Source organism: Ursus americanus, chromosome X, assembly GCF_024610735.1.
Source record: "Ursus americanus isolate L20-20 chromosome X, mUrsAme1.1.p, whole genome shotgun sequence".
Classification (NCBI taxonomy): Eukaryota; Metazoa; Chordata; class Mammalia; order Carnivora; family Ursidae; genus Ursus; species Ursus americanus.
In genome coordinates, this window is record NC_142164.1 from 1,478,288 (window position 1) to 1,503,057 (window position 24,770).

The following is a 24,770-nucleotide window of genomic DNA, read 5'->3' on the forward strand; positions in this document are numbered from 1 at the left end:
CGGAGGAGGGGCGGGAGGCGGAGCCCGGGTGCGGCGAGCCCCACCCCGTTCTCGCCCCACGACTGGGCCCCGCCCCTTCCCCGAACCACAGAGACGTGGGAGGACCGCGCGGGCAAGAGAAGCGGGCCCTGGCTTTCCCGCCAAGGCCCCGCCCCTCCTATCAGCGCTCCCGAGGCGCGTCGCCCAGCCTCGAGCCGCCTCTTCACCTCCTGTCCTGGGCCTTTGGAGCCTGGGCTCGGGGGCGGGGCGAAAACGGCCGTGGGCGGAGTCGCCGGGACCTGGGTGCGGTTGGAGGGGGGCGGGGGATGGTGGGTGCTTCCGGTTTCCGGCCGTGGGGGAAGGGGCGGGGCCAGGGCTGCGGTGGGAGCGTTTGGTGGCGGCGGCAGCGGCGCGTGTGCGTTGGCTGTGGGAAGCTCGGTGAGCGTGCTTGCGCGCCCGGCTGGGCTCTGGGGCTACCCAGGTTGCCCGGGCCTTCGACTGGGGGCAGCGGCGGCTAGTGAGGAGAGTGCCCGGGGCAGAGGACCGAGCCGGGAGTACGGGGGTAGGGCTGGGCTGAGGAAAGTCGGGGCGGTGGCTGGAGTTGGGCTCCGGGGGCGTGAGGGCCGGCCGCGGGGGCTAGCGGCCGGGCTGAAGCCCATCGGAAGGGGCCGCTAGGGTGGGGCTCAGGGAAGGCGTGGCGGGCTAGGGCCACGTCGAGGGGCCGCGCGGGGCCCTCGAGCCGGGTGGGCGGCTGTGGCCGACCAGGGCTGTCAGGAGGGACTCCGACTTCTGAAAGACCGCTTTTTCTAGAACTTTCTCTAGATGGGGCCCTGAGGTACTTGACACCCGCATTTGCTCTTGGCCCGGTAGGAGTCGCTCTTGTGGGCTTTCGGAGGTACCCCGAGTTCTCCCACCGCATCGGAGGCAGACAGGGCGGCGTCGGAAGGCTTTTTTTAGCCCTTGCTCTTGCCCCGGAGGGAGGCTGCAGGTTTTCTCTCGGCTCCTTTGGAAAGGCTTGGGAGGGGAGGGCCTCCTGGTTTTCCTGGGAGAGGGGTGTGGGGGGCGCCACGGCTCTTGGAGAAAGTGCGTTACTGAAACACTGTCGCCCCGGGGCCGACTGGGAAAGGAATGGGCCTGATGGATGTCGAGAATTTTCTCCTGTCTGCATAATCTTTATTAACGCTTTCCCAGTTAAGCAGGCATAAGGAGTTTGCTGAACTCAGTCGGGAAAGGAATTCGCCAGAAAGGTGGCTCTTAATGCACGTACTGGAAGGCTGCAAGTAACTCCGTCCTGGCAAACGGGAGTTTGTCAGGCCTTTGAGCACTGTTGGCCAAGTATGCCTGCTGAGTTGAGCCCAGTTTCAGCCAGTGGCTTAAAAAGACTGGAGTAGAGTGCTGGGGTAGAGGGTAAAGAGTGGCCGCCCAGCTCTCACAATGGCTTCTGTCCCTTTTGTGTCCTGTCAGGAAACAAGCTCACATCTCACTGTTGGAAACCTTCTAGCAACACGATGAGTCTGCAGTGGACTGCAGTCGCCACCTTCCTCTATGCAGAGGTCTTTGCTGTGCTACTTCTCTGCATTCCCTTCATTTCTCCCAAAAGGTATGGCCTGTGGAGCAAGCAGGCAAGCAAAAGGGTGATTGTTGCTGAGCCCCATAGCTTCTGCATGCAAAGTTGGTAAGACCCTGGAATTGGGGCCAGATGGAAACAGGTAGAACCTGTCTGGGGTTGAGGTGGCAGGGGTTGTGTTTACTATTGCCAACCTTCCACACAGTTTTGCTTTGTCACATCTTTTTGAATTCCTTTGCTGTGCACTCTGCCTTCTGGTGTTCAGAATGCTCCAAGAGGGAGAAGACTTATCTCTAGTTATGTTTCTGGGAATGCTGCCCTCTGCCTTCCCTTGGGTGCCTAGGGTTCAGGGGATGGCAATATGGCATCTGGAAGACTTGCACCATGGGGTCATGTTGTAGCTGACTTGGTGGCTTCTGTCCTCCCAACCAGTCCCACTGGCATTGCATACTCAGCCTGTGAGAGGTGAAGCCATATTCCTTTTAATGAACAGTGGAGCTGTTCAAAGTTAATTGGAAATTAATTTTTAATTACACATAATATATGAACACATTCTGATTTTAATTAGAAAATTATAAATAAGGCTAAATCTTCATAGATATTTTTTTAAAAACTTTAAAGATAGAAATGTAGATCTTTGATATGATAAAATAGGAAGTATATGATATTATCTAAGAAATGCTCTTGCCAAAAGCCAGATCTGAATCTCTTCACGCTTCATTCCATTCAGAGGAAATGTAGAGACAGAGCTGCAACCTGGGCAGCTTTGTAGGACAAACAACCTGGTTTCTGCAAAAAGTGGATTGGGAAAGAAGACAGAAGAGGGCAAGGAGAGGTTGAAACTACTTACCAACTAAATGCACAGTCAGAACCTTGTGGGTTCAGATTCAAACGAACCAAGTGTTAAAAGAAATTGCAACAATTGGACTTTGGGACTCTGGCTCTGATAACGAGGGATTCTTGTTCATTTTCCTGAGGCCTGGTGATAGCATTGTGATTGCATTAACCATTCCCAAAGGCTCTCTACTGACAGAGTTACATCCTGAAGTATTTACGGAAGGAAATGAAGTCTTGGGTCTGCTTCGTAATAATCCGGGGTGGTGGGGGTCTAGATGAATCCCTATGGGTCATGTGGAGAAACCGTTTAAAGAAATAATGTGTATGTGGCGAGCATTTTGAACATTACATGGAGGAACGCGATGAAAAGTTTTCTGTTTCCCTGCCCCTGAAACTAGTAGTACGCTGTGTGTTAATTATCCTTGAATAATAATAAAAAAGAATGTTTTGTTTCCCTCCTCAGAGTCTATTAGCGTTTTTAAGAGTGTGGTTTTTTTAGAAACTTCTGCACGTGGACAAGCGTATGTGTCACACACCCCCCCCCCCCCCCGCACTCTTGAACAGATGACATAAATTGGAGAACTGCAGGCACTTGAGGCTGAGTCTGTTCGGGATATTCGGCCATTGGAAAAGAGTGCAAGACTGGCTTTCTGTTCTCAGGGCCCTGGGTCCCAAGTAGATGTTTCTTTCTTCAGCCTTTTTGTCTTCTTCACAGATGGCAGAAGATTTTCAAGTCCCGCCTGGTGGAGTTGGTAGTGACTTATGGCAACACCTTCTTTGTAGTCCTCATTGTCATCCTTGTGCTGCTGGTCATTGGTGAGTGAGCCATGGCTGAGGGCAGCTATGTGCCCCAGACCCTTTGCCATGGCATGGCCTCTGCTGCAAAGCCCTGTGCCGTGTTTTACGTGTAGCCTACAGGTTGGGCTTCTCAGAGACGGACCCTTTCAGTGTCTCTGTCTTCTTGGGAAGAGGCTCCCTCATCCCTAAACAGAGTGCTGCTGACTGCTGGCCCGGGCCTTTACTTTGACCAGCAGCCTTTATGCACCCTGTGATGACCACTTCACTTTTCCTGGGCTGGCTCCTCCCATCATTCCAGAACTGAAACCAAGAGGAGCTGACTGGTCCATGTTGATCTTGGTTTAAGCAGCACTGCTCTTCAGTCACGTAGACAGTCTGTGAATAAGGGACTGAGTGACCAAATGGTTAGTTAAAGAGTGGGGCTGGGTAGGAAGTTGCTGTGTCCTGTAGCATAGGGGGGACTGAGAGGATACACTCTGGCAGTGTATCCCAGAGCTCTCTGGATCTGCGTCAGGCTTCAGGTCTTTCTGGGTCCTTCTAGCTGTGAAGTTCTATAAACACCATGTTGAGGTGCACACCAACGGGTCTTGGAAGATAAGGTGGTCCCAGGGCATGCTCAGGGATGGGGCCTGGGGCCTTATGATACTAAGATGGAAGGCAAGCATTTTGTGATGTTGTGGTGGTGGTGTGACTGGAGACCGGAAGAATCAATATAGCTTTCATCTGGCTGTTAAATGTGTGCTGTGCTAAGTGGTCCGTGTCCCTCTCAGTATTGGCTGGGTTCTGCTACGGACAGTGGTCCTATCTCCAAGATGTTGATGCCTGCTTAGGCTCAGAGCAGTCCTCTCTCCTGAGTCTCCAGCAGAAATGTGGCAGTGGCTGGGGGGCCAGAGGGCCATAGTTCGGGGGCAATATGCAAGGCACCATCCACTAGCTGCAGCGTTAGGCATTTTTCCTTCCTAATGTCTTGGCACCTGATGGGATGTGTTCAGGCAGGACTTCCTCTGAACAGGCCAGGTGCAGCCTACCCTTTTCCAACTGTGTAGGGTGGGTACCAGCTGCCCACATATGCATACTGTGCTGTTCTTGAAATACTTGGCAAGGCCCCAAGAAGTAGCTTCCAATCAGGGTTCCTTCCGTCAGCGGTCTCTGAGCCTGGAGGGGGTAGGGAATATGTGTGTCATCCTTTGGGCATTAAAAAACCAGGCTTTAGGGGCGCCTGGGTGGTGCAGTCGTTGAGCGTCTGCCTTCGGCTCAGGGCGTGATCCCGGCGTTCTGGGATCGAGCCCATCAGGCTTCTCCACTAGGGGCCTGCTTCTCCCTCTTCCACTCCCCCTGCTTGTGTTCCCTCTCTCGCTGGCTGTCTCTGTCAAATAAATAAATAAAATCTTAAAAAAAAAAACAAAAACAAAACAAAAAAAACCAGGCTTTAGAGGTTTATAACGGAGTATGTGTGCTTTTGCTTCTGGGTGTAGGGTAGGGGCAAGAATTGGGGTGGGGAGGGACTGTGCTGGGGTGCGGTCTCAGGGCCTTGCCCCTCTGTACAGGCCCCACGAGCTCCCTGTTCCTAGTGTAGCCGATGGACCAGGGAGGCTCTCTGCAGAACCCAGGAGTTAGCAGAGGTGCCATTTTTTTTTTGAGGTCAGGGAAGTGCTTGGAAGTTCTACAGAGACCTCGGCTTTGATGACTGGCTGCTTCCTACCCTAACAGTGAGAAGTATAATCTAGAGAGGTCTGTTGAGATTTCTACAAATATAAATGTTAGCTAGCAGGAAATCCTGGTGAAAGGTGATGGGCATAACTAGCTAGAGCTGCAGCCCTGGCTGGCCCCTAGCCTTCCCTGGGAGGAGTCTGAGGCAGTTCTGAGGGGGTGGTGGGGGAGCGGGCTTGATCAGCATCCAGGGTCCAGGTCCTGGTCCAGAGGCCTGAGATACGGAGGGCAGCACTGTGTTGTGTGACTTGGGCTAGCGTGGCCTAACACCCTCATCCCCAGTGTGCTCCCAGCCATTGGCCAAGGTGGTCCTTAGGGTGGCAGGGTTCCTGGATGCAGATGTGAGGGTGTAGAAAAACATGTTTTTTTTTTAATTTAATTTTTTTATTTTTTAAAGATTTGTTTATTTTAGTGAGAGCGAGCTCTTGAGCTTGGAGGGGTGAGGGGAGAGGGAGGGGAAGAGAGTCTTAAGCAGACTCTGCACTGAGCATGGAACCCGACGTGGGGCTTGGTCTTAGAATCCTGAGATCACGACCTGAGGTGAAACTAAGAGTTGGATGCTTAACTGACTGCACCACCCAGGCATTCCAAATATGTTTGTTTTTAAATCACAAAAATAACACGTTCTTAAAAATTCAGAAATGTAACCCAGAAAGTTAAAGTCCCCCCATAATCCCATGTCTTTTTTTTTTTTTAAGATTTTATTCATTTGACAGCGAAAGAGGGAACACAAGCAGGGGGAGTGGGAGAGGGAGAAGCAGCCTTCCCGCGGAGCAGGGAGGCTGATGCGGGGCTTGATTCCAGGACCTGAGCTGAAGGCAGATGCTTAACAACTGAGCCCCCCAGGCGCCCCCATAATCCCATGTCTTAAAGAAAACCATCATTGATACTTTGTTGTACATGTCCACTGGCACTTTTCTATGCTGACATTTTTACTAAAATACTATGTACTGTTTGGAATTGGACTTAGATAATCGTACACACTGTTGGGGGTTGTATGTTCTCCATTTACAGCAATCAAATCCTTTTTAAACATTGGTATCCTGGGGCACCTGGGTGGCTCTTACGGCTCAGGTCGTGATCTCAGGGTCCTGGGTTTGAGCCTCTTTTTGGGCTCCGAGCATGGTGGGGAGTCTGCTTCTCTCTCTCTTTCTCTCAAAATCTTTAAAAAAAAAGTTGTGTAGTATTGTAACACGTGGTTTTGCTGTAATTCAATTCTTTATAGGCATACTGGTATCATTGCACATTTATGCAAATGTTTAGGATAAATCCATAGAGGTGGAATTGATGAGTCCGAGGGTATGAATGTTATATTTATTTATTTGTTTATTTTAGACTTCTTTAAAGATTTTATTTATTTATTTGAGAGAGCATGCACAAGAGGGAGGGAGGGGCAGTGGGAGAGGGAGAAGCAGACTCCCCGCTGAGTGGGGAGCCCAACGTGGGATTCAATCCCAGGACCCTGGGATCATGACCTGAGCCAAAGGCAGACACACTTAACTGACTGAGCCACCCAGGCACCCGGTACGAACATTTTAAATTTTAGGTCTTACATTGGGCTGCCGTACAAAAATATCATAGACTGTATTACTTAAACAACAGACATTTATTTTTCACATTTGTGGAGACTGGAAGTCTAAGATCAAGGTGCTGACAGATTTGGTGTTTGGTGAGGGCCCAGTTCCTCGTTCATAAAGCCTTCTCGCTTTGTCCTCACATGGCGAAAGGGATGAGAGAGCTCTGTGGGGTCTCTTTTATAAGGGGACTAACCCCATTCATGAGGGCCCTGCTTTCATGACGTAACCCTCCCAGAGGCCCCACCTCATAATACCATTCCATTGGGGGTTAGGTTATCAATATAGGAATCTTGGGGGTTGGGCGGGAACACTTAGTTCCTAACAAATATGCATGTCGTTGGCCTGGTTTGGACCTCTGCTAATAGTGGTGGAGAATGCTTGCTTCATGATATGGATTAACACAAGGACACCAGTAAAGGGAGGCAGATTTTTTTGTAATGTAAGGTCAGCTTAAAAACCAAGCAGTCTCAAACTAAAAATTAACCAAACAATATCTGTATAGTGGTAACCTTGCTTCTCTCCTGTGGGGATCTCTTAAGAGACCTTTCTAGGTAGATCTTTATGTACTGACTTAAAAAGCTGTCTCAGGTAAGGGGGGGGCAGAAAGCAGTAGATGGTTCCATTTCTACGATACAAACAGATGTAAATATACTTGTAAACTGGAGCACTGTATGGCTACCTGTGCCTCTCAGGAGCAGCGGCTGCTCACGATTCAGTTACTTGCATGCCCCCTATGTACCCAGAACTGTGCTAGGTCCTGGATGTAGCAGAAAAGATTTCTGCTCTTGTGGTTTGTAGTCTAATTCAGGCGAGATGGACAATAAGCCTGTAATTAGGGTAATTTCAGTTTAGGGTGTGTATTACAGAGAAAATGGGGTAATGTGGCTCAAGGTGACTGCCTTAGGTAAGATGACCACATGTCCTGTGCTTGCTGGAGGTGCTTATGTCATGGGATTTTTTCTCTTTACACATTTCTGGTATATTTGAATTTTTGATGAGTGTGCATTTGTTTTGTAATCAGAATAAGTCCGTTTTTTTTGTATCGTCTTTGATTTTTTAAAATCTTTTCCCCATTCTGTAGGTTGCCTTTTAGTTTTGTTGATTGCTTCCCTCACTGCAGAAGCTTTGTATTTTGATGTACTCCCAATAATTTGTTGCCCTGTGCCTCAGGACACATTATCTAGAAAAATGTTGCTATAGCGGATGTCAGAGAAATTACCGCCTATGCCCTCTTCAAGGGTTTTTATGAATTCAGGTCTCACATTGAGGTCTTTCATCCATTTTGAGTTTATTTTAGTGTGTGGTGAAAGAAAGTGGTCCAGTTCATTCTTCTGCATGTGGCTGTCCAGTGTTCCGAACACCATTTGTTGAAGAGACTGTCTTTTTCCCATTGGATATCTTTTCCTGCTTTGTCAAAAATTAATTGACCACATAGTTGTGGGTTTGTTTCTGGGTTTTCTGTTCTGTTCCATTGATTTCTGTGCCTGTTTTTATGCTAGTACCATACCATTTTAATTGTTATTGTTTTGTAATATAATTTGAAATCTGTAATTGTGATCCTTCCTGTTTTGTTTTTCAAGATTGCTGTGGCTGTTTGGGGTGTTTTCTGGTTCCCTACAGATTCTAGGATTGTTTGTTCTAGCTCTGAAAAATGCTGTTGGTGTTTTGATAGGGGTGGCATTAAATCGGTAGATTGCTTTGGGTCGTATGGAAATTTTAATGATACTTGTTCTTAGAGTAAGGCTAAATTTAAATAATAAAAGCCATTCTGAAGCTTAGAAATGGAAAAGCTTGTCTTCAGCAGGCAGCCTCCGCATCTGACTCCTAGGCTGCTCATGCCTCCTCTGTGGGGATTTACATGAATAGGACGACCCTTGCCTATCGGTGGGGCAGCTGATAGCCAGCCTGACTTGAGGTAAACAGAACCAGACACTGGGGGCTCCGTGGCTGTTGCCAGCAACACCTCAGACTTGGTTAGCATCTTGATATAGAGCGAGTTTGTGTTCTGGATAGAATGGGACCAGGGAGTGACATGAAAAAAACCAGAGGAGAGTGGGTCTCAGGGCAGAGCTCCTGACAAGGTGTCCCCCCAAGGTGTGTGTAGAAGGGGAGATACCTGGGGTGACAGATCAGAGGGAAGTGAGGTCACCTTGACTCGTGCCGCTTGTCTCCCCTGTCTGAGCAGGAGCTAATGCCCTTGTGTGTCTTCCCTGCTGCAGATGCTGTACGTGAGATTCGGAAGTATGACGACGTGACCGAGAAGGTGAACCTGCAGAACAACCCCGGGGCCGTGGAGCACTTCCACATGAAGCTTTTCCGTGCCCAGAGGAACCTCTACATTGCTGGCTTTTCCTTGCTGCTGTCCTTGTGAGTGAGGCGAGACAAGGAGCTAGGGGTTGGGAAGGGACCTCTGGACTAGCCTGCGATTTTGACTTATTCAGTCTGTGGCCTTGAACTGGAGGCCCTGATTTCCCCAGAGGCCTCTGATTTTCCTTCTGGCCTCCAGAGGCAGTGCGGTGAGTGGGCGGGGTCTGATCGGAACGTCAGAAGACTTGTGTTCTGGCTCTGTTGTAACTTGCCACCTGCTCTTTTAGGGCAAACATGCCCAGCTTGCTTTCCGTATGGAGGGTGAAGTGAGTGATGAGGCATTGTCCTCTGGGAGAGGATCTTTGGAGGCCGACTTAAAGGGATCAGTTGAATAGGGGCTTTTTGGGCATGGGAACCTGACCTGAGAATCGAGTGGGCAGAAGCGGCATGAAGGGGCTGAGGGCATGTCTGTCCCCAGTGTAGACCTGTTGGAGGAGCCCCCTAACTGTTTCTGGTGGGTTTTTTGGTAAGACTGAGTGCGTCAATCAGAGCCGAGGGGGTGGCTAGTTGGGTAAGACTAAAGTTATAGAAGGCACCTGTTTGAATCTGGAGGCAGCTTTGCTGCCTTCTGCTCACAGGGGTTCTCATCAGAGGGGCCTGGCTGCCATTGAGTCTGCTGATTGGCTGGGAGTAAACATTGTACCGAGGCCAAGGGCTTCCAGAGGTGGGCAGGGTAGCATGTGAATTTTCTAGCTGGTCTCTTCTGCCTCTGGTCACTGGGACGTCTTTCTTCAACAGGCATTAGAATGACTGCCTGCCTGGGTTTCAGGTTTTCAGAGGAAAAGTCTGTTGTGCAGGTGACCTTGACCACTCTCAGTCCATGTTTGAGTGTGGCAGGGTTGGAGTTGGGAAGGGCAGTGCTTTTGCAGATGGTCTGTTGGATCACTGAATAAGCCTGCAAGCGTGCTGTCTTCACACTGGAGAGTCAGGCAGTGAGAAGGCTGGGAGAATAGGTACCCTGGAGTTGGAGGGTTTCAGGGAGCTCCAAAAAAGCAGCGTGATTTTTGTGGTCTGAGACTGAAAGGGAGGCAGGTCCAGAGGAGTGAGTGTAACTGTGGGTGAGTCCAAGGGAGGAGGAAGAGTTCACTATGTCTAAAGAGCCCACAGAGGGGTGCCTGGGTCATGCAGTTGGTTGGGTGTCCACCTCTTGGTTTCGGCTCAGGTCGTGATCTCAGGATTTTGTGATCATCAGGCTCCATGCTCAGTGCAGAATCTGCTTCAGATTCTTTCTCTCCCTCCGCCCCTCTTCCTTGCGTGCACGTGCATGTGCATGCGCGCGCGCGCTCTCTCTCTCTCTCTCTCTCTCAAATCTTTAAAAAAAAAAAAGAGCCCATAGAGGCTTGGGGGGTGGGGTGGGAGGGGACTCCCCGGCAAGCTCATGTTTTATCTGAAAGATAGGAAGGACAGAAAGAAAACTATGGACTGATCCAGGAGAGCACACAGAGCTTTAAGGAAAGCAGCGTCAGGAAGATGAAAGCCTGCAGTGGGCTCTGCATCGTGAAACATAGTAAGACCTGGGGGAAAAGTAGTTTCCTTGATGTTCTTCCGTGAGGTAAGGAAAGGGGCAGGAAGTCAAGGGTGAAGGAGGCCCTGGAATGAGAGAATGGAAACCCCAGGTGGGCGATGTAGTTTCCGCTTACACTAATGACATCGTGGCCAGAGGCTCTGGCTGTCTTTTGCTGGTGGAATTGCTGGTCCTTGAGGAGCTGCAGGGTAGGATGGATGCTGGAAGGCTGCAGATGGGCAAACATCCTGATTTCCAAAGGAGGGGGAAGGCTGGCAAAGATAGAACTAGAGTGGGAGGGTCTGACTTTGATCTCAGCCCGTGTTCTAGAAAGAATATCTTGTATCGCTTCTTGGCCTTTCGGCTAAGTGTAGTATCTGATGGTCCTCTATCTGTAAATTGGTTTTCGAGCAGGGAGATGGAGTAGGACCTTGCTCCATGCGCTCCACGCATCATTCTGGTACTGCAGTACCTCTGGGAATGGTGTGCCTCCACCTTAGAAAGCAAGCAAGCAAGAATAGCTTGTATGGTTTCAGAGAAGATAGAGGGGTCGTTGGTGACTGAGTTCATAGAGAACGAGTTCTATCAATCTTACACTGGTCTCCGTCTGTTTCGCATGCGTGGCGTTCCAGCACAGTGTTTGCCAGTCTCCCGTTGGATTTCTAGGGAGTGGATGCTGAAGTGTGGGCAGGGTGCAGGCCTCATGGTGTGTAGTCAGGTGGGATCCTCACTCCCGTGAGTGGCTGTTGCAGGGAGCTGCCCTGTCCGGGTAGAGGCTCCACCCTCAGCCTGCCTGGCACTTCTCTGCTGAGGACACTTGTGGCACGACCTGGTGAGTAGATGCAGGGAGAGGTGCCCAAGGAGGAGTCGAACAGCAGGCGGGTTAGCTACCACCGGGAATCCATGGCTGCTGGACGGGCTCACTGATGGGGATACCTGTGTAAATGCGTGCAGGTTCATAGAGGGCCGCAGAGACAGGGCCTGTCAGGGACTGGGACCTACACCTAGTTCCTGCACCTTGGTAGGAGTTCACAGCAGAAGTGGAGGAGCTCCTAGCGCCCTTTGTGAAAGCTGGGGCTGCCAGGAGGGCGCTGTTAGCCCTGTCGAGCTCCGTGTCGGCCAGTGCTACCTGGAGGGCTGCATTTGGGACCCCACCTTCGGAGAGATGCTGGTAAACGGCAGTTTGCGAATTCATAGGCAGTCACGGTGGTGGATAGAGTGGTGCTTGTTCTGCTATTGTGTGGCTGGGCCGGGGGCAGGGGGTAGCCAGGCATGCCAGGTGAGTGAGCATGTGTTTGACTTAGTCCTCTCTCTGCGACACTGTGCAGCTAGGCATTGCAGTGTCATTCCCACGGTTGAGTTGTTAACACTGACGGATGGTACAGTCACATCCAGTACTAGGAGTCTTTTGACAAATGCAGAGTCAGGTAACGACATCACCACGAGGGTACAGAGCAGTTGGCAGTTTCCTTTGTCACCTGAGGAGACAGCCACAGAGAAAAGCAGTCCTTGTTTATATACCAAGCTGTTCCCAGAAGGGCGCACAGAAGTTAGGAGAAGGGAGTGAAATTTGGGCGTGCCTTTCCAGTCTGTTCTTGCAGTGCCACCCTGTCCTTTGCCCTGCTAGCCGCCTCCCCACTTTGCTGTGACCAGTCCATTTCACAAGCACATAGCACTAGGTTGAATTTTCTTTCAGACAAGTCAGACGTGACAAGTGGCTGGAGTAGCTTCTTGGGCCTGCTTGATTCAGCAGCCACGAATCTCCTACCTCTCTGTAGCTAGAAGATGTTTTGCTATGCCTGCTGCACCCTCCCATGTCCCTGTCCAGTAGTCGATCCAAAAACATGTGAGATTGGTCTCGTGCAACTTCTTAGAAAAGGAAACAGTGACCCCAGGGGTCAGTGTGGATTCATCAGTTGCCCACAAATGATCTGTTGAATCATTTATGGAATTTTCTGGAAATACATACTCCTTCCTAGTCTAGGGCTCAGGTCCTATATGGCAGCTGTGGCCCTTGAGAGACTTCTCTTTTTGCACAACGTTAGCTGTGGAAAGTTCTTGTCCAGACTTGATGTCCGCACAACCTGTACATGGCTTGCAGGAAATACTTTGAATAAAAACAAAATGATAATCTTTGTTGTTCTGATTATAAAGTTATTCCTGCTCATCGTAAAATAAATAAAGGCCCTTAAACTTCAAATAATATAGAAGTGTCAGGCACAAGAGTGAGCGCTTTGTCTCATCCCTGGAGATGGGTAATAAAGGGATGTTTCCGAATTCTTAAAGTCATGTTTTATGTAATGTGTAACTTTTCTTCCACAAGTGCCGTGGGTCTTTTTGTTCTGCTTTGACTTGCCCTTTTCACTCAATGATATGTCTTGGTGATTTTTCCATGACTCATGCAGACTTCTCTTGTTTTTAATGGTCATGTAGTGTGTCATGTGAGGGGACCATTGTGTGTTTAACTGGTTCCCTGTTCTCAGATACGTGAGGTGGCTTGAAATTTTTACTATTAAAAACCACTTTCCCACATCAGTCCTCCCTGGCATTCTGTTCCTTTTTGCCTCGTAATATTTTTAGTCGTTGGAAATGGATCAGTGTGGTGTCCTGCTCCGCTGGCGCTCTGCTGCTCTGACGGCCTGTGGCGCAGTAGCCTCAGTAGGAACTGGAGGCTTGTTGGAAATGCAGCTCCACAGACGGGCCCCCGGCCCCTGGCGAGCAGGCTCCAGGGTGAGCCCCATGCGTGTTCATGCTTGGACAGCGCCACTCCGGCACACGTGCGATGCGAGCTCTTCTGGAGGCCGGCAGCGGATGGCGCTTCTGGCCGTGTCGTGGGCTTTCACTGCCTGGGATAGGATTCCTCTAGCTAGGTCTGGATGCGGTCAGGTGCATTTCAAACACCGGAGCACTGTCTTGCTCTCCTCATTTACCTGCTTGGTTCAGAAACCGTGTATGTCTGCCCTGTAATTTTTTTTTTAAAGATTTTATTTATTTGACGGAGAGAGGAAACACAAGCAGGGGGAGTAGGAGAGGGAGAAGCAGGCTTCCCACCGAGCAGGGAGCCCGATGCGCTTGATCCCAGAACTCCGGGATCATGACCTGAGCCGAAGGCAAACGCTTAACGACTGAGCCACCTAGGTGCCCCCTGCCCTGTAATGTTTGAAGCGCTTTCTCTCTTTCTTCGAAGAATGTCTTCTCTCACCGGTCAGCACATAGTCCTTGCCCTGTGTGGGGAGGGCTCATTCCTTGTTTGTTCTACATGTCTTCGCTTATGTGACTCTCTGAGCTTTTTTTTTTTTAATATTTTTTTATTTTTAAGTAGTCTCTACACCCAACGAGGAACTTGAACTCACAACCCCAAGATCAAGAGTCATGTGCTCTACCGACTGAGCCAGCCAGGAGCCCCTGAACCAGTAACTCTTGGTAGCTGTGTGCAAACTTGTAAAGGAATGAGCAAGAGATGTCTCTTTGTCTTTGCTGGGTCAGGTTTGGTTATATTATGACAATTGTTTTGTGGGGTCCCACTCACAGTCTTAGCTCGACGGACACGTGAGCATTACTCAAAATGAGACGGTGCTGGGTTATTGCCACAGAAGGGAGAAGACAGAGTAGTTGGGGGGGATGTGCACATGAGTAGCCCTCACTGCCCCATGCTGGAGTGATATCAGAGGGGCGCCTGCAGCAGCATGCTGTACAGAACTACACTTAGGAGGGACTCAGATTGGAAGTCAGGAGACTGGCTCCACTAGGTCAGGAGGTGGCTTTGGGTAGGCTCCTCCCCTCTGGTGCTAAGTGTTCCCTCCTGTTTAAGGGCTTATCTCTCAGACTGCAGCCATGTGGCCTCACCTCTGCGTGTGAGTGGTTTGTGTGGGTTCTGGTTCTGTTCAAAGCCAGTAAGAACTTCAGTAACCTGTGTAGTTCTGGGGGGCTTATGAATGGAGAAGGGCAGCCGAAGAAAGATGGAGTGGCCTGAGTCACACAGGCTGTAAGTGGCCATGCCCAGGCTCACGCCTAGTTCCTCTCCCCTGTTCACATACCAGCTTGTCTGCGTCGGTGTGAGCTGCCAGTACTGGGTTGTTGGTTTTCAGCCCACCTCTGACTGTAGACCAGATAGTGGGCTGTTCTGTTCCCTGAGTAGTTACTGCCTGGCTTTTGGTAGAAAGCCTCCTGTGCTATCTGTAAGCTAGAATCTACTTTCCTGCATGTCCTCATCATTAATCTCGGTTTCATGAGTCACGACTCTAATCTCTTAGATGACTCTTTGTCCCTTTTCATACATCTGAAGATGGTCATGGGGTAACATAGTCTTTGGAGGAAGATGAGGCTTGAAATAAGCAAGAAAATAAGTTGTTTGAAATGTTACTGCTACTGTAACTGCTGCTGACGTGTACCTTTGCTGCTTGTCTTTCTACAGGTTTTTACACCTCATAGCAGTTATCTCTTGCTAGATGTTCTATATACTAGGCACAAAATAATTTTTTACAGTAGTTTTGTGCAGAAGAAACGGGCTCAGAGAAGCTCAAAAGCCCTCCCAAGTCCCCAGAGCTGCCTCTTGGCGGAGCCGAGAAATCAAACTTAGAATGATGAGACCTCCATGCCTGGATTCTTTCCCCACAGAGTCTGCCCACTTCTTAGAAACCAGGTCAGGGGGGCGCCTGGGTGGCTAAGTCAGTTAAGCGTCCCGACTCTCGATCGTAGCTCAGGTCTTGATCTCAGGGTCGGGCTGTAGCTGCCATGTGGGAACTTGCATTTTCTTTCTACTGAGTTTATCGTGAGCGTCCTTCTAGGGCAACCGATCTGCCTCTCCAGCATTTTGTGTGTCTAGCCAATTGCCCACTATTGAACATTGAGCCCATCTTTTCCTGTTTTTCTGGTCATAAACAGTGGAAAACCTGCCTCGGTTGCCATTTTGTGCACACCTCAGCTAAGCCAGGTGCCTTGGAGCTCCCGGTCCTGTTTGACACATCTGCCTTTGCTGTTCCTATTTGCACACATTACACTGGCAGGCGCTGGCTCAGTCCCTGAGCTCCAGTAGGTTCCAGCTGAGTGTGGGGAGGGACAGGCCGAACAGGGTGGACGGCTCGGGAGTGGTGGGGTGGAGCGTTTTGAATGCTGGTGCCTTAGTTTGTGCCTGACCTCCATGTGGTAGAGTGCTGACTTGTTCCACGGCACTGCTCCTCGGTCAGAGTTGTGTGTTCATGTTTGACAACAGTCAAAGGTTGGGGTAGAGCAGGAGAGCCCCGACGGAGGGAGACGAAGTTGGAGGTTGCTGGAGCAGGAGAGCTGCTAGTGGCCTGAACCAGGGCATGGTAGTGGTGGGGGGGGGGCGCGAAGGGCAGGGTGGAGGGGTGCTGATGAGAGAAGGGGAGAAGCCAGCAGGAACACCAGGTTTCGAAGGCTGAGGCGCTGGTAGTTCTGCTGGGGGTGCTTACAAGGTGGCAGTGCTGGAAGGACTGTGCACTGGAGGGAAGGGAGTCAGCAAAGCTCACCGAAGGGTGGCTGTTCAGTAGGATGGCAGGGCTGTGGGCTGCAGGCAGCTTCATGAAAGGGTTGACGGATGGGTGAGAGGGAGCTGCTGGTAGCTCCACTTCCCTTGACACGGAGGGGAAAGGAAATGTGCCAGAGGGGACTGGGGTAGAGACCTAGAGACAGCAGGTTAGTGGATGTGCCAAGACTGGGGTAGAGACCTAGAGACAGCAGGTTAGTGGATGTGGGGACCACAGGGGAGGAGAACGATACTCACAAGAGGGACTGGTGGTAGTACTGGTGCCTAGCGGGGCCCACATCAGGAACATATTGGGTGAAGTGGGGTTGAGCAGTCCTCCTAATTGGAGAAGGTGGCCTTGGTCTTGAAGAATGCATCACATCTTTAAACAAGCCTGTGCTTCCCTCTACCAGTTGGCTGCAGGGAGTGGGAGCAGGGTCTGGGCTTTTTGTCCGGTCTCTGCGTGGCAGCCTTGATGTGGGCAGTTTGTTTCCTTCCTGGGTCCTTGTGCTCCTTTCTCTTTAGGCTGGGCCACCGGGTTTGAGAACTGCTGTCCCAACCCAGAAGCCTGGGGGTGCTCTGTCCTTTTTCCTTATCCCATGTGATCTTCCTGTGTGAGTCTTTTTAACTTACGGTAAAATTACACATAATGTCAAATTAACCATCTGAACCATTTTTCAGTGTCCAGGTCAGTACTGTTGAGTCTGTGTGCACTGGTGCACAGCGAAGCTCCAGAACTCTTTTCACCTTATGAAACTGAAACTGTCCCCATTCGACAGCCTAGGGCTCTGACCTCCTGAGCCTGCCTTCCTCCTCGTCCTTGGAACCTCTGCCATGGTGGCGCTGCCATTTTCCCAGCTGGGTTTCCTGATGCCGTCTTGGCTCCCCCAGCCTGTCCCCCTTGCCCCAGACAAGTGACCTTCCTGACATGGAGAACTGGCCCCACTACCTGTGCTTCCAGTGCTTTCCTGGCACTGTGGGCATAAAGACTTGATACCCAAGTCCTTCCAGATGTAATCCCTCCCTGCAGCCCTCTGCCATCTCTCCTCTGGCCTCCCCATGTCATGAACTGGCCACGTGGGTCCCCTTCCCCAACCATTTCTGTGGCCTCTGCTTGGAAACTTGTCCCCCTCCCCTGGTGGCCCAGCTAACATCACCTCTTCATGCCTCTCTGAGGTTTCTCTCCTGAGTCTGCTCTGTGAGGCTGTGCTGTTAGCCAGCCCAGAGGGCTGTCCTCCGAGGCCCCGGGCAGCCTGTGAAGTATGGTGTAGGAACCTGGGCTTGTTCCCTGTAGGCCGATCAGCTCTGTGCCAAGGTTCCAGGCACACACCGAGGGCTGCCTGAACCCTGGGGACTGAATTGGGGGTTGTAGGCAGATAGGGACAGTGTCAGGCCTGCGTCCACACCGCCGTGCCAGACGTTGTAGATTGGAAACCCAGCTCTTCAGGTCTCCTGAGCTCCCACAGTAGGAACCCCAGGGGCATTAGGAAAACATAAGTGTCTGAACCCCCAGAAGGTGCACACTGAGGGCCTCTGGTCTGGGACAGGCTGCCGCCGAGTGCAGGTCTGGGCAGCTGCGGGCTCCGGCCAGTAAATTACTGTTGCACACCTGTTTCCTTGGTTTCCATGTCCCCACTCGGAGCCTGGCAGCTGGCCATCGATCATCCCTCTGGAGTTGCTGGGAGTGTGGCCACACAGCAGCTCCTCCTGTGCTGTTTCGAGTGTTCAGAAGGCCACACTGTTTTCTCTGCTTTTGCTAAAATGTCAGTCAAGGTCAAGACAGTGCTCACCATCCAGACCCAGGAAGGTCCACCCGTCCGTGTATATTAATGACCTGAATTTGATCCGCAGGGATTGCTGCTTTTCTGCCTGTCTCTCCGGGCTGGATGGTGTCACTGCAGTCTGCTCCTGCAGTCAGATGGGGCTGCCCGTGTGCTGCTCTGCCAAGTTCCTTTCCTTCATTGCCAGTGACCTGGGGGCTGGGTTGTCTGTTTGAAGGTGACTGAGTTCCTTTTAACCCACGGGGTAAAATCCATCCAGACCCTGTGAGGCCAGCAAGGGGCTCTGCTTTGCCTTCAGGTCAGTGCTGCTTACCACTGATGTTCAGCTCTGCAGATGGTTGATGCCTATGTCCCTACCAGGGCACGCGCACGTGTGTGCGTGCGCGCATGTGCCAGGCAGGGGCCAGCGGCCAACCTGGGCCCTTGTCATGTCCTGACCCTGGCTGCTTCCCCCTCCCCCCATAATGACCCATGGTGGCCCTGAGAGGCAAGCTGGTGTGACCATAGTGGGATTTGGAATCGGGTCTGGATTTGGATCCTGGGTCTGTTATTGGCAGTTTGGTAACCTTGGGAAAGTCACTTAACTTCCCTGAGCCTTTCCCCGGATCAGTAGAGTGAGGATGGAGATGCCTTTCTTGTGTTCTTGGTGTGAAGACTGAGGTGATTCAGGTGATATTGTCCACATCATTTCTGGCATGTAGGGAGCATTTAGTAAATGGTACCCTGAGTAGTGATAAGAGTTTTCTGGGATTTTCCCCACTGTGTGTGTGGTAGGCTGTGCCAAGCTCAGGCAGGGAGTCAAAGAGAAGGCCCAGTTTTGGCCCTCAGGGTCTTGTGTTCCCGGCCAGGCACGGGGGTGGCGGAGTAGAGTAGGATGGGCCATGCGACAGGAACACAAGGTTGGGGATGGGCATCCTCAGGACACCCAGTTAGATGGTGCCTGGGGGCTCTCAGCACTGGCCAAGCACTGGAATCACCCGGGGCTGCTGCTGGCTTTGTTGATATAGACAACATAACCATTTATAGACGCAGAAAAGAAGAAGAGCACCGCCCCGCCCCCCCGTCCCCCCCCCCCGCCATAACATAACACAGCTTCAGCAGTGGGAGTCTCCTGGCCACTTCCATTTTATCTCCCCACTTTCACTGTCCCCTGGCTGTGGATTATTTTTTAAAAATATTTAATTATTTACTTATGAACGTATTTATTTATTTACGAATGAGAGAGAGCGTGCATGTGCCTAGGCTGGTTGGGGGGGGGGCAGAGGGAGGGAGAAAGAATCTCAAGCAGACTCCACACTGAGCAGAGCCCAATGCATGCTGATCGCAGGACGCTGTGATCGTGATCGGAGATGAAACCAAGGGTCAGATGCTTAACTGACTGAGCCACCTAGGCGCCCCTGGCTGTGGATTATTTTGAAGCAAATCCCAGATATCATGTTTACAGGCAGAACAAGTTCAGTTTATTTCTTTGAAAAGAGAGGGCCTTTTTTTAAAATCATAAGCAACATTAACATCTGATCTGTAAGAACTTTACAGTAACAACTTTGTAACGTAAACTTGTGACTATTCACATTTCCCTGATTACCATGCAGGGTTTGGGTTTGGGTTTTTACAGTTTGTCTGTTTAAATTGGTACCTAGATACAGTAACTAAGGGGTTTTTAAAATCCTGATGCTCAGGCCTACTGGAAGATAGAGTGGTGCGGGTAGAGGCCCTGTCACAGAAGGCCAGGGGTGGGTTTGGCCTTCAGTTCTGCTTGGTCTGTCGCTCCATCTGTTGCTATATCTGGCTGTTGTCGTTTTTTTAAGAGTCCGACTAGAACAGTGCTGCAGATCTAGGCACTGGGTCGGTCTTTTACAGAAGTCCCGTTCCCGCCCTGCCCCAGGTCCACTCACCGCAGTTGCAGCACCATGCGGTGTCCTGTGGGTGTTCAGCCAGGAGGAGCTCTGATGATGGGACAGCAGTAAAGCAGGGTGAGGGGAGTTCTCTACACGTTGTCCAGAAAGGACCATCTGATGTGCATCAGAACAAGCGTCAACTTCTAAAGTACAGATTGTCTGTTCAGCTATTTGATTCGGACTGAAGAATTGTCTTCCTCATGCTCCAAAAGCAAATGGTGAATGACCTCCTTTGGGGCAGGGTGCCAAGCGAGCAGAGATTCCTTCTCCCTGACTCCAAGGTCACTGAAAGCCTGATGTGCTGGGACGGTCCCTTTCTGAGGCAGAGGGTGGGGGAATGGGGAGCAGGGTTCTAGATGGAAAAGCTGCTGGGGCTCCTCCAGCCTGGTACCGTCCTCTACCAGCTGTGTGCAGGCTGGAAGTGCTCAGGCTGCGAAGGAGTGTGCTGGTGTCACTGAGGAGCTGGGCCTCCCATTTAATATCATTTTAATTCATTGAAACTGCAAAGGACACACGTGGCTGGTGGCCTCCACATCGGACAGTGTAGCTGAAGTCTGCTCTTGTCCTTTACTTTGATGCCCTGGTTCAAGCATGTTTCCCAGGCTTTGCACATGGCACATTGCCTGCTGGAGGCACTGCCTTGTTTCCTTTGGACTCTAGTTACTACCATGTTGGGCACACCCAGGGCTGATGGCTCCCTTCCTCCCGCTCCCTCAACTTCTCCAGTCACTAGGTAGGCCACCCGCAGATTTGAGTCCTGTTTGTCTGCCCTCATTCCGTTGCTTTCTGTCCCCCAGGTTACACAAAATCTCTCAGCTGGTTTCAAGAAGGAAACATGACAAAGCCCGAGAAACACAGCTCGCCCCTGTCCCTTGGTTGTCTTTAGCGCTTAGGGGACGGATGGCCACACACTTCCGCTCCAGTCCCCTCTAGCTGGCTTCACTGGCCTCAGGGTGGGCAAGCACCACCTGGCTGTTAACTGGAGTTGCTGCGGGCATTGGCATTTACCCTGGTCCTAGTCCCCCACCTCCCCGTTTTCTATAGCCTTTGTACTTGAGGGCTAAGAGGAAGGCCAAGCCATGTGTGTGAAGATGTTCTCAGGGCAGCCCTTTTGGAAGACTTGCCCTGGATCTTCTCGAGTAAACTCTTTCTGCTGTTTTCTTGCCCTCTTCTTTTCATGATTCCAGACTCTTTAAGGGTGTGTGTTTCCTGGGGTCGCTTCTGCCGTTATCATTCCACTTTGCCCGAAGCCTTTCCTGGGGCATCAGCAGGCTTTTGGTTCCCTGTCAGGGTGGACTTTTCCTCCTCCAGGTTTTTTCCTGGGCAGGTGGGTTGGGTTCACCCAGAATCCCCCAGCAGCCTTGTGGAGCTCTGTCTGGCACAGGGCTGCAGTCAGCCTGGAGAGTCAGCAGGTGGCACTGTGACACTGGCTTGTGCCCACTTGTCCCTGTGGTGGGGTCCTGCTGACTCAGTGACCCAACTCACCTGAGGGCATGGTACCCAGGAGATGCCTGGTAAATGTTAAGTGGGCAGGATCGGCATAGCATCAGGGTGGGGGTGTTGCCAGAACCAAAGAAAATTCTAGTTGGCGCTTGGGAGGACCCTCCCCTTGCTTTTGCCCAACATCCTGTTAAGCCGATGTCTGCCTCCCCTACTTGCCCACAGGAGGGAGATTGGATTGGTGTGAAGCACATATGAGCCCTGTCTTCCCCACTTGATATGGTTGGCACTGTTTCTTTAGTGTCCACATAGAGAGTCTATTTCTCTCTCCTCCTCTTGTTTACTCAATCTTTTATAAAAGCATGAGAGCTCCACTTAGTGTCCAAGAACATCTTATAAGAAAGCTGAATTGAATTCAGGTATTTGGGGATGACCTTTGCCAAGGACACATCTAGATCTTCTTAAGGTTTGTGTGTTGGCTTTTCCCTCTATCACTGGGACCTGGACCCTGGGCCCCTCTGTCAGCCTGGTACCTTTGGGAAATCCCTTTGGCTTGTGGGTTCTCATCTGTTGTCCAGGAATGAATGACTAAGAACAGTTATCAGCATAGTAGAGTAGAGTGTGATGGAGGTTAAGGGGCAGGAGACAGAAAAAAAGGCAGTACATCAGCCTTTTCTCCAGGCTGACATCTTGGAGGCAGGTGCAAGAACTCGGGGCCCCGTATGTGAGGGCCAGTTCCAGAAGACTGGCTCCTCGACTCGCTGCTCTTGGCTTGGCTCTGGGCCCCTAGCGTTGGTGGTGAGTGTTTTTCCACCTACCTCTTAGCTACCACTGCAGTCACAAGCTTGGCTTGCTCGTCAGCACGGTCTTACATGGCACCTCTCTGCTGCTGTTTCTTGTCACCCTGTTGCTACCTGTGTCCTCGTCGGTGTGGCTGGGCCAAGGGAAAGAGTCAGGGAGAACCGGGGCCCCAGGGAACAAATGACGACTTGGAGAGGTAGTAAGGGGGAGCACAGAGTGAGCACATTGCAGCCAGCCACGTGGGGGTGTGCAGAGGTGCTGTGGGAGGATTGAGAAAGGGGGGACCCGGGAGGGTTAGGGAAGGGTTTTTGGGGGAAGGTGTTGATTGAACTGGATCTGAGTTACCAGAAGAGGAGAGGCTGTCACAGACTGGAGTGCAGTGGCATGGAGACCAGGTGAGTGAGAACCCAGTATGTTCCAAGAATGGCCAGCCGTCTGGTGTTACTGGAGCAGAGCACTCCATGGCTGGTGAGGGGAGAAGGCCCAAGGAGGGACTGGCATTGGAGGGTTTAAGCAGAGGGGTGACATGATCAGATGGTCTCAGACAAAGATCACTCTGGCTTGCTTTCGGAGTGTGGATTGCAAAGTTGTATGGTCAGGGGTAGGGAGGAGGCTACTGGGAACTGTTAATCAGCCAGGAAATAAGTACTGAGGCTGTCCCCATTGGCAGTGGGGATGATCTGACCGGGAGATGGTCTGTATGGAGGTGAGAGGGACAGGACTGGACGGGGGCTGGGGGCGGGAGAAGGGCGCAAGGTGGCGTGCCCACAGAGTGCCGGTAGACCAGTGACGCCCTTCAGCACAGTGGGGTGCAGGGACGGTCCACCCACAGACTTGGCTCAGGGACCCGCAGGGGCCAGCCTTTAGTAGACAGGTGTGAGGGTTGTTTAAGTCAGGGGCAGGAGAGAATCATGTGAGGAGGGCGGCTATCAGGTGTGCCAAGTGCTGCCAAGTGAGCACCCCAAGGATTCCAGGGCACTCCTTGGAGCAGGCGGTTCGGCCGGCAGTGGTCCTGCTAGTGACTTGGCTAGGGCAGGTCCTAGATTGGTGTAGGTTGCCAAATGAAGGGAGGGAGGGAGGGAGGATGAGAGGAGCGGCTTGGGCCAGCAGGAGGGAGAGCTCCTTGAGAACAAGATTCCTGGAGGGAAGAATTACCAGCGTTGTCCAGAGCAGGGTTGGAAGAACAGGTCTAACAGGAAGGTAGAGGACTCGGGGGGCCGGGGTGGGTGGGGCTGCTGGAGGGTGCCTGCCCTGGTAGCTCCTGCCCTGTACTGAGGGAGAAATCCTAAGTAAAGGCTGTGAGCCTGGGCTGGGGGGTTGGAGCAGGCTGCGGTTTCGGGATGCTCCCTGCACAGCTCTGGTTCTAGTTTCTGTGTGTTTACCTGTGCTCGTGGTGGAAGCTCTGGCTCTGTATAGCTGGGGATGGGCTGGGAGGGCACTGAGGAGAGCTGGACCCCTGCTGCATTGCCACCGTTGCCACCGCCACCCTGGGGACAGCCTCCCTGGATAACCGGGGGGTGGGGGGGGACAGCCGTGGTCGTTTACACCTCTGCTGGAGTCCTGCTCATGTCAGCCACCTGCCTGGCCTTGTGCCGGGGGGCGGGGTGTCACTCTTGGGCTTACTTGCCCCATCTTTGCCTACTGGGTCCAGCAGGTGGCACACGTGCCCTCCCCTCAGCCTGTCACCATCTAGGAGGAGGGGCCTCTTCCACATCACCAGGACCTGCTCAGAGCTGCCCAAGTACTTGAGCGCTCAGAGCAGAGAGGTTTGGGAGGTTGGGGCTTAGTCAGACTTGCCTTTCTTTCTGGGTCCCTACAGTGACTTCCGCCCTGCTGACATAAGTCAGGTGTGTTGCTTGTCTCTGGTTCCTGGGGTGCTTGGGAGCTTCTTCCACTTCCAGGGCTCCAGCCCGGTGGGGGGCAGGCTGGTATATAGTCAGGGGCTGAGACAGGGAAACCTGAGCCCTGGGCCACGAGGTCTGGCTGCTAATTTTAGAGGACACATGTCATTGGAAACTCTCCCTTCCTGCCAGGAACCAGCAGCCTGGCTTTCCCCATACTGCCAGGGGCCCCTAGAGCCTCTCCGCAAACCAGGCAACATGATGGGCATCTGAGGGCCCCTGTGTGCCCGTCTCCTACCCCTCCCAAGGACTTGTTCCTCACAGGGACTCTGCTAGGGCTCATGCCTGTGGGGGGAGCGCACATTTTTTTCTTGCCCCATGCGCTCAGGCTGTCTGAGCGGCAGGTGTCCACAGGAACCCTGGGAAAGCTGGCCTGGGAGCAGGCATCCAAGGCTGCTTTGTCTCCTCTAAGCAAGCACTTTGTTGTGGAAACACTGCATGAAGCAGAGTCTTTCCCTGTTCCCCAGGGGTGCTTATAAGTGCCTTCCTCATAGCTGTGGCCAGCCCGGGCCTCTGTCTCAGGTGTGTGGGGAAAGTGCCCTCCCTCCTCCCCCACCCCAGTTTTTACTGTTTGAGCTGTGCCTTTGTCCGTTCCTTTCTCCTCCTGTCAGGTAACAGCTCAAGGACAGGGCCAGCTGTGGGGAATGGAGCAGCAGGTCCGCCCCTCCCCCGGCTGCCACCTGCTTTCCCCTCGTGGCTGGTCTGCACCTGAGATGTATGCTTGGGCCCTGGTTCTTCCTTTTCTGCTCTCCTAGCGCCAGAAGAGCTCGTTGCAGCAATGTTATCTAACAGCTGCCTGTAGACTGTGTTTAGGAAGGGGGTTGAGGAGGGAAGAGAAGAGTCATGTCTGTTGTTCTCTCATTTGGTTTGGGAGTGGTTCCCTCCAAATTGAGAATGGGTGGTGGTTGCAAGCCTGGATCTTGGGGTCAGACAGACTGCAGTGGGGATTTGCTGTGGCCATTTTTGGCTCTTGACCTCTACCACTTGCTTTAGCCAGTTTCCCCTCTCTGAAATGGGCAGCGATCATGCCTCTCCTATTGGCTGGGTGTGAGGATTTGGTCCAGAGGTTGGAAGTGCCCCCAGATGCTAGCTGCTCCTGTTTAGCAGGGCAAGCCTGACATCACA

The 24,770-nt window shown here is 52.0% G+C and overlaps 1 protein-coding gene and 1 pseudogene across 4 annotated transcripts in view; both read left to right on the plus strand.

Moving 5' to 3' along the window:
* The window catches only part of BCAP31 (B cell receptor associated protein 31), a 31,290-nt gene that overhangs the window by 2,677 nt on the left and 3,843 nt on the right, over positions 1-24,770 (plus strand). Inside the window, exons 1-4 of one of the 4 annotated variants that reach the window (XM_087859701.1) lie at positions 88-282; positions 1,444-1,579; positions 3,099-3,199; positions 8,688-8,835. In XM_087859701.1, coding sequence (XP_087715827.1) covers positions 1,488-1,579; positions 3,099-3,199; positions 8,688-8,835 — 341 coding nt within the window. In that variant the 5' untranslated portion in view covers positions 88-282; positions 1,444-1,487. Of the gene's footprint in view, positions 1-87; positions 283-314; positions 542-1,443; positions 1,580-3,098; positions 3,200-8,687; positions 8,836-24,770 lie in introns of those variants that run through there. The other 3 variants (XM_087859700.1, XM_087859702.1, XM_087859703.1) reach the window with 3 other exon arrangements.
* Positions 10,684-10,833, plus strand: LOC123795587 (U2 spliceosomal RNA; annotated as a pseudogene).